The sequence below is a fragment of the Trichechus manatus genome, unplaced genomic scaffold, assembly GCF_000243295.1.
Source record: "Trichechus manatus latirostris isolate Lorelei unplaced genomic scaffold, TriManLat1.0 scaffold00061, whole genome shotgun sequence".
In the NCBI taxonomy this organism is placed as follows: domain Eukaryota; kingdom Metazoa; phylum Chordata; class Mammalia; order Sirenia; family Trichechidae; genus Trichechus; species Trichechus manatus.
Window position 1 is genome coordinate 8,902,077 of NW_004443997.1, and position 18,867 is coordinate 8,920,943.

General features: G+C 42.3%; 1 protein-coding gene across 1 annotated transcript in view; it reads right to left on the reverse strand.

Annotated features, from left to right (window-relative positions):
* FBXW8 (F-box and WD repeat domain containing 8) overlaps positions 1 to 18,867 on the reverse strand; it is a 140,430-nt gene that overhangs the window by 101,769 nt on the left and 19,794 nt on the right. Inside the window, exon 2 of the mRNA XM_004379119.3 lies at positions 11,300 to 11,404. Coding sequence (XP_004379176.1) covers positions 11,300 to 11,404 — 105 coding nt within the window. The remainder of the gene's footprint in view (positions 1 to 11,299; positions 11,405 to 18,867) is intronic.

Below are 18,867 nucleotides of genomic sequence, written 5' to 3' on the forward strand. Positions count from 1 at the left end.
AATTGTGTGGTTAGCCTCCATTCTGTGATTGTAATTTTATGTTAAAGAGGATTAGGGTGGGATTATAACACCACCCTTACCCAGGTCACATCCCTGATCCAATGTAAAGGGAGTTTCCCTAGGGTGTGGCCTGCACCACCTTTTACCTTACAAGAGATAAAAGGAAGGGGAAGCAAGCAGAGAATTGGGGACCTCATACCACCAAGAAAGCAGTGCCAGGAGAAGAGCGTGTCTGTCCTTTAGACCCGGGGTCCCTGTGCGGAGAAGCTCCTAGTCCTGGGGAACACTGATGAGAAAGACGACACAGAGAGAAAGCCTCTCCCTGGAGCTGACCCTCAATTTGGATTTTTAGTCTACTTTACGCTGAAGAAATAAATTTCTTTGTTAAAGCCATCCACTCCTGGTATTTCCGTTGTAGCAGCACTAGATGACTAAGACAGAATTTGGTACCAGGAGTGGGGTGCTGCTCTAACAGATATCTAAAATGTGGAAGCGGTTTTGAAACTGTGAATGGATAGAGGAGCAGCAGTGGCAGAGGACCAGCAGCAGCAGAGAACCTACACTGGTAGAGAAGTGGCAACAGCAGAGAACCGGCAGCAGCAGAACCAGGAGACCAGTGCCAGACTGCGCTGGAGCTGACCCACAGAGCAAGGGAGCTGAGTGCCTGTGCACAGGAGGCTTCCTGGTGGAGTGGGGTGCCTCTGGGTACTTATCGGTGGAGCTAGGCTAGCCGACCCACAGAGTGAGAGAGCTGAGTGCCTGTGCGCACGAGGCTTTCTGGTGGAGTAGGGTGCCTCTCGGCACTTATTGGCGGAAGTACCTAGCTTTGGAACACTTGCCCCAGCAGGGCAGATGTGGGTGTGAGGCCCGAGGGCCAAGAGGCCACAAGCAGCAGAAGCTGAAGAGAGAAGGAACACAAGAAGCCTAGATGCCTCAGTCTCAAAAGGTATGGACATGATCTCAGGGATTTCAAAGGGTGAAGCCATGGCCTCTGGTGTTTCTAAGGGTGAAGCTGTCACTCCAATGGACTAGGAGAATGGTGCGCCTGAAGCCAAGGGAGCAGAGCTGCTGTCCCAGTGGGCCTGGAAGGTGGAGCTGAAGCCCAGGGCCGAAGGGCCTCCACTCAAAATCCGGAGACTGTGGCCAACACCTAGAGTCTGGAGGGCAGGGCTATTGTATAAATTGTCTCAGAGGACAGAAGATTATTTTCAAAGCCTTGAGGGCTAACGTAATGTGTTCTGCTGACTTGCTTGGTGCCTGTTATCCTTTCCCTCCAGTTTTTCCCATTTGTAATGGAGGTGTCTAGCCTGTGCCTGTTCTGCCATTGTACCTTTGGAAGCAGATAACTTGCATTCTAGATTTTACAGATGAAGAGGAATTTCTGGATTTTGGACTTGGAGTTAAGACTTTGGCTGTGATATGATGGGGTGAGTATGTTTTCTATCTTGCAAGGATGTGATTTTTTAGGGGCCAGAGGGTGGAATGTCATGGTTTGAATTATGCCCCCCCAAAAATGTGTGTATCAATTTGGCTGGGCCATGATTCCCAGAACTGTGTGGTTGGCCTCCATTTTGTGATTGTAATTTTACGTTAAAGAGGATTAGGGTGGGATTGTAACACCACCCTCACCCAGGTCACATCCCTGATCCAATGTAAAGGGAGTTTCCCTAGGATGTGGCCTGTACCACCTTTTACTTTACAAGAGATAAAAGGAGAGGGAAGCAAGCAGAGAATTGGGGACCTCATACCATCAAGAAAGCAGTGCCAGGAGCACAGCATGTACTTTGGACCCAGGGTCCCTGTGCAGAAAAGTTCCTAGTCCAGGGGAACACTGATGAGAAGACTGACAGAGAGAGAAAGGCTTTCCCTGGAGCTGACGCCCTGAATTTAGATTTTTAGCGTACTTTACTCTGAAGAAATAAATTTCTCTTTGTTAAAGCCATCCATTCGTGGTATTTCTGTTGTAGCAGCACTAGATGACTAAGACACTAACCTTTTTAAAAACCCATTGCCATTGAGTCAATTCCAACTCAAAGTGACTCACAGGGGGCCCTGGTAGCACAGTGCAAGGTCAGTGGTTCAAACCCACTAGCTGCTCCATGGGAGAAAGAGGTGGCAGTCTGCTTCTGTAAAGATTACGCCTTGGAAACCCTATGGGGCAGTTCTACTCTGTCCTACAGGGTCACCATGACTTGGAATCGACTTGACGGCAACGGGTTTGGTTTTTGATACCCTTTATAAATCCCACCTCATTGGTGCCCTCACCCAGCATTTTAGCCTCCTCAGATCATCTCTGAATCCCAATTGTCATCCATTGCATTAGCTACTTCTGCCATCTATAAGTCATCTGCAAATCTGATAAAAGTACAGCCTGTGGGCATTCATATCTTAATTATTAAAAAAAAGTTAACCAAGATGGGGCTGAAGACTGAGTACTGTGGCAAACACTGGAGCCCTCCCCACAGGCTGACACAGTCCATTAAGCAGCCCACACTAGGCACGGCCACAGCAAGTTACAAACCCACTTAACCACACTGTCATCTAGCAGCATTCTCCATCTTAGCCATAAGGGTGCAGGGAAACAAACTCTCACCTGATCACAAGTGGTCAGGCAGTAAAGAATGGGATAATGAGTCAACAACACCAGAGTTCCAGCTTTGAGTAGAGAGAAAACATTTGTCCATGGTTTTATTTTTGGCACGTTTGGTCCACAGCTGAGCCTACCCAAGACACCCAGGTGGTTGGTGTCTGTCCATCTGTCTGTGCCAGAGTAAGTCTGAGGACTGGGCAATCATGAAACAAGACAGGGACAGACCAATATCAGCTGTGATGGAGCAGGCCATAATTCAAATTGTTCCAGAGCAGTGCACTCTACTTCCCCTAACAGAACTCTGGAATGCAGGGTTAAGTACAGGATAAGGGGTAACATGCAGACACAGTCCCTAATGGGTTCTCAAAAACAGAGAGTGCTAACTAAACACAGGGCTGCTTTCTCTGATCCTTGGGGTATATGGGCCTTTTTTTGTGAATGGTATATAAATTATGAAACATTACTGGAGGAAAGACTAAGAGTAGCAAAGAGAGCATATAAATGTAGTCATGATTTCATTACATAGATTTCCCAAAGCATGTTCAGTACAACAGCTCCTCAGGAGGTTAACAGATTACTTAAAAAAGGATTCCACTGTCAGATAACTAAACAAAACTAAGCAAAATTCTTCACTGCAGGACTTCTCGGAGCTTTTAATAGACTGGCATGTGCTGCAAATCTCTAAGAAGGAGTTGTACTAAGCTGCATTTCCCAAACTTATCTAGTTCCTAAACTCTTCTTGCAAGGAATACCTCAAAAGACTAGTGCTCTGCATAAGATGCTTTAGGGAACACTGATAGGGGTTCCAGGTCAATCAACTAAGATATGTGTTGAGTACTAACTTCTACCTCAACCTGCCAAACTGATGACTTTCACACCTGAGAGCCATTTCACAGATGTGCCCGACTGGGGGCTGCTTCCTCTTAGTTGGGAAGGCTACAGGGAACTTTAGAGGGAAAGTTTTGGTCCCTGTCCTTACAGTCAGGTTGGATCACAAGTCCAGCCCAAAACAGGGGGCAATTTTTATAATTCTGTAGTCCAAAAATTAGCTATAGGGCTACTTTCTGTCAGATGAAGACCTTGGATCGCCAGTATTTCAGGAGAATCCAAATCCAGTGATTACAAACTAGAAAAACCTAATTAAATACAACATTCTGGATGAGTTTACATGAGAACTAACCTGTACAAATTTCAGCCACTTTCAAATGAGATAACTTTTCAGTGGAACTTTCAGGAAGTCTCAAATACATCAGATTTTAAAAACTTGGGAAGCTCAAAGCAGATTTTCCTATCAGTTTCAAGGAAAATGCCAAGTAGTTTTAAATAAAACAACCTGAAATTTGTACAACAGGATTTATGGGACGAAAAACTGAGAACAGGAAGTTGAAGTTTTGGGGCATCCTCCTCATCCCTAACCCCCGAACCACAAGGGCTTGCTCTGTAGAAAATAATACTCAGGATAAAGTTCAAATCCTGAATTACAAACAAAAGAATCTTTTTCAGGGATTTAAAAATGCTAGAGGTGAGAATTATTTCCAAAAAGGGATCAGGATTGCGCTTACAATTAAGCATTAAAGATAGAAATGGCACCAACAATTTTTTTTACCAAACTATAAAGAGAGGATGTGCTTTTTCTTTTTTTTTCCATTTTAAAGGAGAACAAAAATGTCAGGCTTTAGGAATGTCTTTTAATTTTAAAGGAAAAATGAACAAGCAAAAGACCCAGCTAAAATTTTACAAGCCCATTTTAAAGGGTCCCACCAAAAGGAAATCTTACTAACATTTTGATTTCTTAAGTTATATTAAACCTAGCAAGTTTACAAGCCTGAATTTTCCAAAGGGCCTAATGGTCTTTCTTTAATACACCAGAACTGAAATGGCACTGCCCAGTAAAAGCCCCACTGAGTGAGCCTCAGCTGCAAGAATTTGCTAATAAAAGTGTCTCCAACATTTTGCTTTATAGCACCACTGTGAGTTGCAGCATTAAAAGGAAAAAAAAAAAAAAATCCCTTGGCTCAAAAATTAGCTTTATTAACTCTGCCTGGAATAGGGTTACCGGTGAGGCCCAGAAAAGGGGGCAAAAGAGCCACTGTTCTAGTCACATGTTCACAAACCTAGTCTACTTGGGAAGGACATGCCATCCAACCTTTTACTGCAAAAGTCCTCAAAAGAGCTGTCTATGTGGACTCATTATCTCGATTCCCTCTCCTCCGACTCGCTCCTGAACCCATTCCAGTCAGGCTATTGCCCCCGCCATGCCACTGATTTTGGTCAAGATCATCAATGACTTTCAATTTGCTAAACCCAACGGCCATTTCTCAGTCCTCATCTTACTGGACTAACAGCAGTGCTTAACTCCTTTGATCACTTTTCCTCCTTGAAAACTTTGATCCCTTGGTCCCTGGGACTATGTACTCTGGGTTTTCTTCCTACCTCACAGGTATCTCCTCCTCAATCTCCTTTGCTGGCTCCTCCTCATCTCCCGGCCTCCAATTACTGTAGTGTGCCAGGGCTCAACCCTGAACCCCTTCTCTGTCTACACTCACTTCCTTGATGATCTCGTCCAGCTTCCTGGCTTTAAATACCATTGGTGTGCTGACAGCTCCCAAATTTGTATCTTCAGTCCAGAGCTCATTCCTCATCTCCAGCCTCAGAGTCAACTGCCATTATTTCCACCTGGATGTCTAATAGGCATGCATCTCAAGCAGGATTCTGATCTTTCCTCCAAACTTGCTCACCTCACAGCCTCCCCCACATCAGTAAACGGGAACCTCATGCTTCCAGTTGCTCAGGCCAAACACCTTGGAATCCTTGTTGACTCTTTCTCTCCCCATATCCAACCCATTAGCAATCCTGACTCTGCCCACTTCTACTAGGACAAATCTGGTCCAAGCCAGCGTATTCTCTTGCCTAAATTATTTCAGTAGTCTTCTAACTGGTCTCCCTGCTGCTGTCTTTGTCCCCCCTCCAGCCTATTCTCCATACAGTAGCCAAAATGATCTTTTCAAAATGTAAGTCAGATCTTGTCATTCCCCTTCTCAGAACACTCCATGGCTTCCCATCTCATTCAAAACAATGGTCCAAGTCCTTTAAATGGACTAAATGCCTTTCTCATTTTGACCACCTTTACCTCATCTCTTGTACTTTATCTCCTGCTCATATCCCCCTCACTGCACTCCAGCCATTCTGACCTTCTTGTTGTTTCGCAAGCTCAACAGGCGTGTTCTGCCTCAGGGCCTTTGCACTGCTATTCCCCTTTGCCAGACACCTGCACAGCTTAGATCATCCCCCCTTTAGGTCTTGCTCAAAAGTCCCCTTCTCTGTGAAGTCTTCCTTGGCCATTTAAAATTGTATCCTATCACCACCATCACCTCTGCTGCCTTGGTTTTCTCCAAAGCACTATCACCATCTGATACCTTCTATACTTAATTATGTGTTTACTGCATACAGTGTAAGCCATCTGATGGCAGGGTTTTTTAATCTGTTTTGTTCACTTCTCCACCCATTGTCTAGAACCATACATGGCACATAGTGTAAATAATTAAATAAGATGAAAGAACAAGTCCAACTTTTTAAAAATTTTGTTTTGTTGTTGTTGTTGAAAATACACACAGCAAAACATACACCAATTCAACCGCTTCTACATGTACAATTCAGTGACAGTGATTACACTCTTCCAGTTGTGCAACCATTCTCATCCTCCTTCCCTGAGTTGTTCTTCTCCATTAACATAAACTCACTGCCCCCTAAGGCTCCTACCTAATATTTCAAGTTGATGTTGTCCATTTGATCCCATATAGGTAGTTAAGTACAATTTTTAAATTTAACTTTGAAAAAAAATTGGATTGCTTTGATTTTCAAAGGTCATACAAATAGCTCAGAGCCTAACATGTACTGCCCTCAGGAGGTTCTCACTTTCTTATTTAAATGCAATCTCTTTCTTGCTTTCTGCTTTTTTTCTTTATAAACTTTTCAACTGTGGAAAATTTCAAGCTCACAAAAGTAGAGTGAATAAAGAACTCCCACGTACACATCACTCAGTTCAATGACTACAATATTTTGCCATTCTTATTTCATCTAGCTCTCAACCTTTTTTCTTTTCTAGAGTTGCTTTGCTTCTCCTTAAAAGGGGTAGCTGCTGCAGCCGGGTGAATTAAGAGGGAACTCCTGAAGGTGTCTGGGTCTCAGGCATGCAAGGAACCTTCCACATATCTTGAGAGAAACGTCTGGCGGCAAAAGTGGGAGTTAAGCACTAAAGGAATCCGGCCAGCAACTGCAGGCCTTCTGAATCATTTCGGCCATTGAAATCAATACAGTCTCACTTGGCTATGAATTCTTGACTTTCAGTAAGATCTTGCGCTTACGTAAAAAGACCAGACTTAATGGTCTGACAGAGACTGGAGGAACCCCCGAAACTACGGCCCCCCGATGCACTGTTAACCTAGAACTGAAACTATTCCCGAAGCCCACTCTTCAAACAAACATTAGACAGGACTATACAACAAAAAACAATACACATGAGGAATGCGCCTCTTAGTTCAATCAGATACAGGAGACCAAATGGGCTGCTCCTGTCCGAAGGGAGCATGAGAAGGCAGGCAGGGACGGGAATGGGACAAATGGAGACAGAGAACCCAAGGCGGAAAGGAGGGGTGTGCTGTCACATTGTGGGGACTGCAACTAATGTCACAAAACAATATCTATATAAATTTTTGTATGAGAAATCAACTTGAGCTGTAAACTTTCTACTTCTACTTTCTTCTTCACCTAAAGCACAATTAAAAAAAAAAAAAAAAAAGATCTTGTGCTTATAAGCACTCAGATTTTAGTTTCCCCTATTTGGACATCTGGAAAGAATATAAGATCTCATTTTTCTTCACACTTGAAAATAACATAATCTAAGGTACTGGACTTTAGTTCCAGAATTACCTCTTTATTTTGGTACCATCTACTTCATGTTCGCCAATTTTATCATAAATCTTAAGTCTTTACCCTCCTTTTTTTCCTTATTGCTTTCTTTATGTGCACTTTTCTACCTTTTATCTGAATAGCATGACATTGTTGCCTATGCAGCTAAGTTTCTAGAATTGTTGTTAGGTGCTGCGGAATCGGTTCCGACTCATGTGACCCTACGTACAACAGAAATTATGTATTAGGAAATACACACGTAACTAAGATAAAATGTTAAAAAAAAAAAGAATGAAAACAACCAAAAAAGACAAAGTTATAGAGATGGAGAACAGATTCATAGTTGCCAGGGGTTAGAGGTTGAGGAGAGGGGAGAAGTGGCTGTGGCTCTAAAGATCCTTACGATGGAATGTTTTGTATCTTGACTGCAGTGATGATCACACGATCCCACACATATGACAAAACTGCATGGAATTAAATGTACACACACAGATAAGTACACGTAAACTGGTGAAATCTAAATAAACTCTGTGGATTGTACCACTGTCAATTTTCTGATGTGATACTGCACTAAAGTTATGCAAGATGTTACCACTGGAGGAATCTAGGTGAAGAATACATCAGAGTTCTTTCTACTATTTTTTTTTACAACTTCCTGTGAATTTATAGTTATTTCAAAACAAAAAGTTTGAAAAAACAAATGCCAATAATACCTAAAAGTCAACATTCCTCAGAATTATTCATGTTGTGACATAACAGCAGGCTTATTTTTCTCATAAAAACAAATCACTTGTAATTTTTTAACTGTTATCCACTTAAAAATATTATCCAGGAAAGTGCTAGGAATCCTGTGGGCATGAAAAAAGATGAATATAAAATTATAAGTAGCAAAATGATAAAGATGTTCAATGAATTGTCTAACTCGTAACTTTGCTTACTAAACGTCACTGTTTTAGAGACATTGCAGCATGAAATCCTCCCACAGAGATACTAAATCCCTCAAGGCATAACTGGTAACAAGACAATAGAGAGGTCAGCATCAAAAGTACACCAGGATTGCAAATGAATGTAGTAGGACTTTAGCTTTGAACACATAAAGCCTTATTACAAAGCAGAAACAGAGGAGGGAATGCGGAAAGGAGGCAAAGTCAAAGCACAATCAGTTCTCCAACATAGTTCGTGGCATAATCAAATCTCAAAAGTCCTCCTCAGTCAGGGTTCCTTACTATTTAGTCAGTTACGAATTTGGCATAAGGATCCAAGCAAACAGGTTTTCTCCAAGGGCACACATACAGTTCATGGTGCCAATTCCACATAACTGGACCAATTTCACTAAAATCCCAAGGTGCCTAGATTAAAAAAGAGAGAAGAGAGGGGTGGGGGAGAGGGGAGAGGGAGAGAGAGACAGAGCCTCTAAAATAAAATCGTAAAGCAGCAGGGCATCTCATTCAATAGAAGGACTTTTTCCCGCTTTCAAAAATAAAGCACCACAAGAAACAAATAAAAATGCTACTTATTTTTATGACTTTGTAGTTTTTGTTTTAACGCTTGAAAAAACAAAGCCAATTCTACAAACTACTGGCCATCCACTGTCATTAGCAGGAAAGCTCTATAAAATGCCTGGCTTCACAGATCACAGCCGCCCTGGCCACTGGACATTATTAAAGGGGTTCTATTTAAGAATTTTTCTATTCTTATCCATGTGCTCTAAAAACTAGGTTGAACAACAACAATAAAAAATTCAACTGGCGAAAGAGGGAAGAATTCTGGTGGACAATTGGACTACTGTGTTGCAAATTAAACTGTTCACACCTGCAGAATAATCTCGACAGCATAACCAATCTACCCTGAAATGCAGCCCCACTGTACCAAAAGGGGATCTCTTCTCCCACTAGATCCTATCTTTAACTGATAAACTCTTTGCATGAGAGAACCAGCAGCAGATGTGAAAGCCACATGGCCTTCTACAAAGCAAGAGAGCAAAAAGCAATGTTAAAAGAAATGATTCCTTAAACAGCAGCTCCCTAGGAAGAATGAAGATTTTATCGTCTAATGCCGACTTTGTGTAAAGCAGTTAGCTATTAGACCCTGTTCCAAGGCTTCAGCTAACAGCATCAGGCTGAAATCCAGGAGTTGGACTCATTTAGCTACACCCTTGTTTTCAACTCTTGGGAGCACGGCCAATGTGTAAAGTAAGAATATAACAAATCAAATTTCCAAGGGAAAAGAAAAAGACAATTTAGGTACTCTGACTTGATGCAACCGATAGGCTCTGAGTCAGGTCTACACTTCATTTTATTTTTTGTTTTTTATTATTTTTATTTAGTGACTTTTAGCATTTAAATAATTTCCATCATTTCCTAAAGATCCACTCTGCTAGAAAAATACTGGCCAATACCCCCACTTAAGTAATATTATGGCAACCAAGAATATGGAAAACCTTCTCAAATTCATATTTAAGTAGAAAAATAACTGTGATTAAACAAATACGTCATAAAAGAAATAGTGTAACACCAGAAACTCTAATTGTCCTGCATCATTTGTTACTTCATTGACCTGCTATAGAAGTAGCAAGCTCTAAACTCTAAATTTAGCTACAGTTTTCACCACCTTCAAACTGCCCTAATACTTTTAACTTCACATTCTTGGTGGTGCTTTGGACCCTGGTGTTTAGCTCAGTTTTACTGGACTCTTTCTCTTGAAGGTGTATAAAACCATTACAGAATCCAGGATGGGAAAGAGTAACCACTAGACAATCTAATTCTTCAGCAGTTATGGAAAACAGATACTTTAGTGTCTTCTGGGGAACACAGTTGTTCATCAAAAGCCAAATGCTAAGCAAATCATAACAATTACAAGAAATCAATTATAAACTTGTGGCCCAAAACAAAGAAAACAATTTCGATAGCATAAACCCTTGCCTCTCAAAGTGTGGCCCAGGCCACATCGGTATCACCTGGGAGCTGTTTAAAAATGCAGAATTATCAGGCCCTACCCCAAACCAAAAAATGAAACCCACTACCGTCGAGTCAATTCCGACTCATAGCAACCCTATAGGAGGACAGAGTAGAACTGCCCCTTAGGGTTTCCAAGGCTGTAATCTTTATGGACACAGACCACCACACCTTTCTCCTGCAGAGCAGCTGGTGGGTTCGAACAGCTGTCCTTGCAGTAGCAGCTAAGCACTTTAACCACTGTACCACCAGGACTCCTTGGCCCTACCCCAGACCTTCTGGATCCAAAGTTGCATTTTATCAAGCTCCACCATGATTCGTGTGCAAAATAAAGCCTGGCCTAGATGAAAACTCCCAGCAGACCCCTCCATGGGCACACAGCCCCGAGCAGCCATAAGGTGGGTGACAGTGATCTGCAGTTCCCTCGATGGGCTCTCAGTTCTCACATGCCTCGCACCTTACTGAGTGAGATTCTGGTGGTTACAGGGGAATTTGGACTATCTGCCTAAAACATGACTTTACTGTTCTGGCCCTGTGCTAACCATCAGCTACCAACCTAATGACGGCCTCGACTGAACCAGTGGCTCACACCTCTGCAGGAGCAGCACAGGCTAGCTCCACGAAGGCTGAGCACAGCTGTCAGATTTGGGCACACTGCCGGAGGTCAGCCAGAACTCAGACCGCAGGGTTGGTCACAGAGAGATGAACATCAAGTGGCGACGTGGGAAATAATCCTTTAAGTTCAGGGTTGCATTCCTTCAAGTGAAGTTGATATTCAATTCGTTAATGCTTTAAAGTCTGTAATTCTGTTTCGGCAAATCTGGAACACTGGTTAATGACAGCTTACCTGTGCACACCTTCCGAGATCCTTCCTACTCAGGTACTGAAATATATTAATTGCCAATTCGTAAGGCAGTTGGACATCAAAGAAGGGCACATCATCCATTTCATTCTGAGGAGAAGAGAAAGGAAATAAGCTAACACGCCTGATGTATGAAAATAACTCATATTTAGAGGACCTTTAAATTACCAGAGGTATTCTTAGGTGGTTAGAGCGATCACACAGTTTCCCAGGAGAAGCAAAGCATTCTCACTATTCCACAGAGCACAGTCATAAAACTGATTCAGAACCTAATGGCCACTTTTAATTCTCTGACCCTCAGAACCTGCCCTCCTCACATTCACGTATGAAATCCATAAAACCATGTCCCATAAGGCTTCAAAAAGGAAAAGCAGGTACCATATTACAATTCTGGGTACACCAATCAGTGCAAAGGTTCATGGAGAGCGTCCCGGCTTTGAAGGAAAGATGAGCAGCAGGTGGTCAAGACAGGGAGCCTTGAAATCACGGAGGCCACCCCTCCTCCCAGGCAACTGCTATTACCCTCAACCTGGAGGTACCCACAGACGGCGGAACACTGACCCAGGTCACTGCTATGTTCTCATCAGGAAAAGGAGAACAGGGCCATGAACATGAGTAAAAAGTAAATAAACGAAAGGCCGCTGGTGATTGAGGTGAACACCATCTCTCCTTGGCCACTAGAGAAGCGCAAGGTTTCCTAATGCATTCAGGGGGTTACGCTGGTTAACCTGAGCGAGCCAGCGCAAACAAAGCTTTTCTTCTTCGGTGTCATTTATTAACGCGGGGAAATTAGAGCTCGCCTGCCTTTGGATAAGCAATTAGAGATGAGGTAACGGGCTTTATTTGAGAGATAAGGCTGTCACGATGATCCTGGTAGCACAAAGAAATGAGTGTGAAACAGAAAAAAACCAAGTGTGCCTGTGTGCCCCTCTGCCTGTGCCCAAATCCACCTGCCAAAGCTCACTTTGGTGTGTGCTTCTGCAGAGCTCGGGAAAGCTGGGCTCTTTGTCCCAATAGAACTTGCTTAACAGAATTCATTTTTAATCAGCTTTGACTGACATCCATGACTTATTGGTAGCAAGCAAATTGTTAACTCCCCTCTAAAATACAACCGTCTTATGTACTACAAGGCTGCGTTCTCAAAGTAGAAAATAGTCTCAGCGTTTTTAAGGGAGTGTGAGGACTGATTGAGATCCTACCAAAAACCAGAGTGAAGATCTTTCTGGAATCACGTTTCTGTTCATATAGGAGTCTCTGGGCTAACAGACATCCCTAGGCATAAGAAGGAAATGTGGCATTCAACTGCAAAAACAGTACAAGGCTAAGTAACAGGGCCAAAAAGAATCTCTAGAGGAAAAAGGAGTACGAGCTGTCAGTTCTCTACGGGCAACAAAGGAACAGAATGTTAAATCAGGAGAGAAATGTTGGTCATACAGAAAAAAACAGGAAAACATCTGCAAGTGTAATCGGGCAGCAAAGGAGTCCCTGCCCAAAAAAATAATGGAAAATCATTGGTCTGATGTCAGGCTAGGTCCCCTCCCACAAGTAACTGGCTTCACTACTCAAGAACAAGAGACATCACCCTCTGTCCCACCCCAGAGACAACTGAAAATCCCCTAACACTCCAGCACAGCACACACTTGTAACCCCGGACTTCCTTCTGCTTTCTCTTTTGGATCATTGTGACTACGGTGAAGTGGAGAAGTCTACTGACAAGCATTGGTTAAAAAAAAAAAAAAAAAAAGAGAGAGAGAGAAACCAACTTGGAAGAAGGCTCAGAAAAGCCTGCACCCATTCAAACTGAAGTCATATTTTGTGTTTCACTGTTAAAGACTTGCCAGGTATTGCTTTCTGAAATTGGTCCCACTCAAAACTCACTATGAACTTGTTTCTGGGCTTGACACTAAAGTGACAAGACACAAGAAATCATCTTTGTTTTTTGGTTTTTCTAGTGCAGAAACTCCCTCTCCTGGTAGCAGGAGCCCACCCTCTTTCACCTATTTGTTTGCCCATGTTTGCCCATTCTCCATGCTCATCCTTGAAGACAGAGCTGCTTGCTACCTTAGCACACTCCCAACCCTGCCCCCATCCTCCTGGATGCCAACCACCATGATCCCCAGGATACAGCCCAGCACGGAGATTTAGAGCACAGATTCACACTGATTATCTGGGTTCGGCCATCCCACCTGCCGTGAGACCCACGCTACGTGCACCTGGGCCTCAGCTTCCTGGTAGGTAAAATAGAGATAGTAACATACCTATTTCCTCAGGCAGCTGTGAGGATAAAGCGGAATAATACACAGGAAGGTCTGGCACAAGTACCAGGGCTAAGCATGCAATAAATGATTGCTATTGTCAATATGAAGTGGCACTCTAGCTCCCTGCCTTCAACAAATATGTAACGATTTGACCCAAATTCCAAGTCACTCCTAAACCAGTTTGCTGTTTACACAGTGGAAAAAGTTGTCTCCCATTGCTGTAGTATAAGCAGATGACAGTTTGATGACAGTGGAAATGGGATGGGACAGCAGAAGCTAAGTTATCCAGGAGTCTGAACACTGGAAGCACCCATTAACAGGAGGCTTTTCCAAGAGGACTTTAAAAAAATAATCCATTTTCAAAGGTTATGCCACGGTAATAACTAAAGAAGGATTTGCTCAGGTTCATAGGGGATGGAAAAGAGGCGACCCGCCAGGCTGCATATGACTAGGCAGTGGTGTCCTGGCCACCAACACCAGCAGACGATCACAGAGATGCCACACTGGTCTTACTGGTAATGCCCGAGTTGTGACGGTTCTTGACCATTTATAAGTTCTGGAGAACAAAAACTATTACAAAGCAATGAATTATAATTATGTTAACACCAGCATTATGCAGCCAAACTTTTTTTTTTTAATACTGTATTATTTTAGAATTAAGACTTGTAAAGTCCAAAATGATCATCAGCCCAAAACATATCAAGTCCCTTCCCTTTAGCTACCCCTGGTTGGGGAACAGCATGAAAAAAGAACCCAGTACTCTAAAGGAAGTTACACATTTTAAGAAACAGGGAGCCCCACAAGGGCAGGAGACCAAATGCTGAAGTTTCATGCCGTCACTTGGAATAATTTTGGCAAGATATTCTATCAATGATTCTTGCAGTGGATGCTGTGGTGGGTCACTCAGATCCCCACTTCAATTCCAGACACTCCTACTCCAGATGCCAAGAGTGTTGCCTGGAGATGGGCATGGCCGAGTACCTTCCTAGGCACTGCCCTTGGCCAAGAGCTGCCTCACCCAAGGTTGCATCCTATACTATCAATGCGTGGGTAGAAAGGCCTGGCCTGGCCCGCTTGCCTCAACTGGGACCTCTCAGAAAGGCCATCCCACTAAACCACCCGCAAATCTTCATTTCAGATTCTGTTTCATGGAGAATCCAATCTTTTCTCCAAAACAACAGATATAACACATGATACCCATGTTCAACACATTCCCAAGGGTTCTTAGGCACCACTCCAGAGATATTCATGTAGGTAACTCTACTTCACGCTCCTCTACTCAAGGAGACACACGGGTATGTAAGGAAGTGAGAGTGACGTTATTAAACAAAAAAAACAAAAATTGAAAACATCCCCGAGAGTATGGCCCTGGGACACCCTTTTAGCTCAGTGGTGAAGTCACTCCCGAGATTCACCGTTCAGCCGGGGACTAGACGGCCCCATAAAACAAAACGGGACTAATGAGGGACAGCAGTCCAGGGACAAAGGCTAGAAGGCAAAAGGGGGCAGGAAAGCTGGTGATAGGGAACCCAAGGTTGAGTAAGGGCAGTGTTGACGTGTAGTGGGGTCCTTAACCACTGTCATAGGGCAATATGTGTACTGTTTAATGAGAAACTATTTTGTTCTGTAAACCTTCATCTAAAGTGAGAATAGCAGCACAACTGGAAGAACATAATCAACGTCACTGAACTGTACATGTAGAAATTTTTGAAATGGTGTATCTTTGGCTATGTATATTTTCACCAAAAAAAAAAAAAAAAGTCCTCCAATGCCAAGAAGGGAGCGTGCTGACATGTCATGGGGTTGTTAACCAATGTCATAAAACAATACGTGTACTGACTGTTTAACGAGAAAATATTTGTTCTGTAAACCTTCACCCAAAGTACAATAAAAAAAAAAAAAAATGAAAACAAGAGAGTAGATTCTAAGTGAAGTAAATCATCCAAGAACTTCAGTCCATGATTATTAGAAGCATATCACTTGGGTAACGATTATAAAAGATGGATAGTTATGAGTATGTTCGACCCTGTAGTTGAAAATACAACTCTTTGATAGGTATGCATGATTTGACAAGGATAAGAAGCCACATCCTGGACAAGGGCTCCAGCCCGGTAACCATGGAAATCCCAGCAGCAGCAGCACACTGTCTTTAGCCCTCTTATTTGTCACTTCCCACAGTTAATAAATACAAGTCACTTTACCGCTAGTATATAGAGAAAAATCACCTTGCTATCTAAAAGCTGCTATCACAAAAGTGGGGTGCAGAACTCAAATTCTAGTAAAAAGACCAGACTTAATGGTCTGACTGAGACTGGAGGAACCCCGGAAAACATGGCCCCTGGACTCTCTGTCAGCCCAGAATTAAAACAATTCCCGAGGCCAACTCTTCAGACAAAGATTGGACTGGACTGTGGGACGTAAAATGATACTTGTAAAGAGTGTGCTTCTCAGCTCAAGTAGATACACGAGACAAAATGGGCAGCTTCTGTCCAGAGGTGAGACAAGAAGGCAGAGAGGGTCAGGAGCTGGCTGAACGGACACGGGAAATCCAAGGTGGAAAGGAGGAAGGTGCTGTCACAGTACAGGGAGAGCAATTAGGGTCACATAACAATGTATGTATAAATTTTTGTATGAGAGACTAACTTGAAACATAAACTTTCACTTAAAGTACAACAATAAAATAAAAGCCTCTATCAGACTTCCACCTATACTATTTTTAAGCACATAGCCATCCAAAATATTATGGATCACATTAGTACAACTCCATACCTATACTGACTTAAAGCCATGAAAATGGATGTTATGGATTGAATTGTGCCCCCCAAAAAACATGTATTGTGAATCCTAACCCCTCTACCTGCGGTTATAATCCCATTGGGGAATGGATTTTCTTTGTTAAGTTAATGTGGCAGTATTAGCGCAGAGTGTGCCTTAAATCAATCTCTTTTGAGTTATAAAAAGAGCAGATTGAGCAATCCATGAAGCAAGCAAGCAGAGATGGAGGAAAATAGACGCCAAGCCACACAAAGATCACTGAGACACAGAAGCTCAAAAGAGACAAGGACCTGCCTCAAGAAACAACAGAGAGAGAAAGCCTCCCCCGAGAGCTAACGCCCTGAAGTCAGAATTAAAGCCTTCTAAACTGTGACAAAATAAATTTCTGTTTCTTAAAGCCATCTGCCTGTGGTATTTCTGTTATGGCAGGACTATATAAATAAGACAATGGACAACCCGACATTTCAGAAACGAAGATATTCTAAGAAGGAAGAAAAGAGATTAAAGACACTGGACATATTAATATAGGGAAACTTGATCACACTATAAAAATATCAGTGTGACCATAATGTTTAAAGGGGCAAGGATGAGAAGACAGGAGGGGACAGAAAAGCTGGTAACAAGGAACCTAAGGTTGAGAAGGAGAAGGTGTTGATGTGGGGGAGGCAAGGCGGGAGCCAATGTCACAAAACAACATGTGTATGAATTGTTCGATGAGAAACTAATTTGCTCTGTAAACCTCCACCTAAAATACAATAAAAAAGAAAATAATAATAAAAAATAAAGAGAGTAATTTCACATTAATTTAACAGCCCCAAGCAATGTGAGAATGGACAAATTATGCCACAGAAGACCATAAAACTTGAAGTGTTAACACTCCTTCAAATACAAGGAAAAAGATATTTTTAGTAACATACAGCCTGGCCATAGAGTCAACAATTACTTTAAAACAAATATTAGAATGTAAGGGGGCAGGGAAACTAGATTAATGGAAACAGAACAACCAGAACGGAAATACTGAGAACATTCATGCATTATGAAGGCTGGAACCAACGTCACTGAACAATTTGTGTAGAAACTGTCGAACGGGAACCAAAACTACTGTGTAAACCTTCACTGAAAACAAAATAAAATATTATTAAAAAAATACAATCTGGCTTTTGGTTCTTTGACAATGAATGGATCAGATATTGATTCTCTACCACACTCAGAGACTCTCGTCATTTATTACCCATCAGAATCACCTATGGAGCTTTTTAAACAACAAATGTCCAGGACCCCACCCAGACCTACTGCCCAGGAATCTCCAGGGATAAGACTCAAGCATTTCTTCCTCAGGGGTCCTGAAAAACACCACAGTTGAGAACCACAATCCTAAATCCTAGGCAAGCATTTAAAAAAAAAAAAAAAAAAAAATCAACCCATATCCTCTTTGCCAATCAGGCAAAAAAAAAAAACACACAAAGGGGTCATGTTACTTTGTTAATTCAAAGTCAGTGAATACTAGATTTTCCCAAAGTCCACTGGAGTTACTCCAAAAATGCTGAGAGAAATTGCAAATAGATCCGTCCCCAGGGAGGCCGATCTGTACTCCTATGTGCTAATATAAGACTAATTCTGTAAATGGATTGGTTTTGTGCCTTACTGTTGGAAATTTAATCTGTCTTCTCTTGTTTAATAGAAGAAGGGATAATTACTAAGAGCCAAATCAGTAAAAAGTGAGGAAACTGACGGAAGGTTTGTTCCCAATGTACATCTCCAGGACAAACAGAATACAGGAAAGACCTCTCTAGATGGTGTTTTAAGAAACTGAGAAAAGCACATCAGGTTCAAAGAGTAGATTTGTAACAACATTTCTGCTAAATCTGTGACTAAAAGGAGACTACTTTCTAAAAGGAATTTATCTCAACTCCAACATTATCTCAATCAGAAGGAATGGTATGTTTCAGTTTCACCCATTTCTTTGAGATGACCAAAAAAAAAAAAAAAAAAAAAAAGGTATTCATGTCCTAATCCCTGGAACCTGTGAATGTTAACTTTCATATAGCAAAAGGAGAAAAAAGGGGGTCTTTGAAGATGTAATTAAGTAAGGATCTTGAGATGGGGAGATAATCCTGGATTATCCAGGTATACCCTAAATGTAATCGCAAGGGTCCTTATAAGAAGAGAGGCAGAGAGATTTGACACAGAGGACAAGATGACGTGAAGACAGAGCAGAGAGGTTGGAAGATATTGGCCTTGAAGACTGGAGTGATGTGTCCACAAGCCAAGGGATGCTGGCAGTCAACCAGAAACTGGAAGAGGCAAGAACAGATTCTTCCCTAGAGCCTCCAGAGGGACCGTGGCCCTGTTGATAACCTTGATTTTGGCCCAGAGAAACTGATTTTAGAACTGTGGCCTCCAGAACTGGGAGCGAATATATTGTTTTTTAAGCTGTCAGGCTTGTGGTAATTTTTTAATAATGGCCTTAGGAAGCTAATATGGCCTGTCACAACAAAGAATTATTGGTCCCAAGTTGTT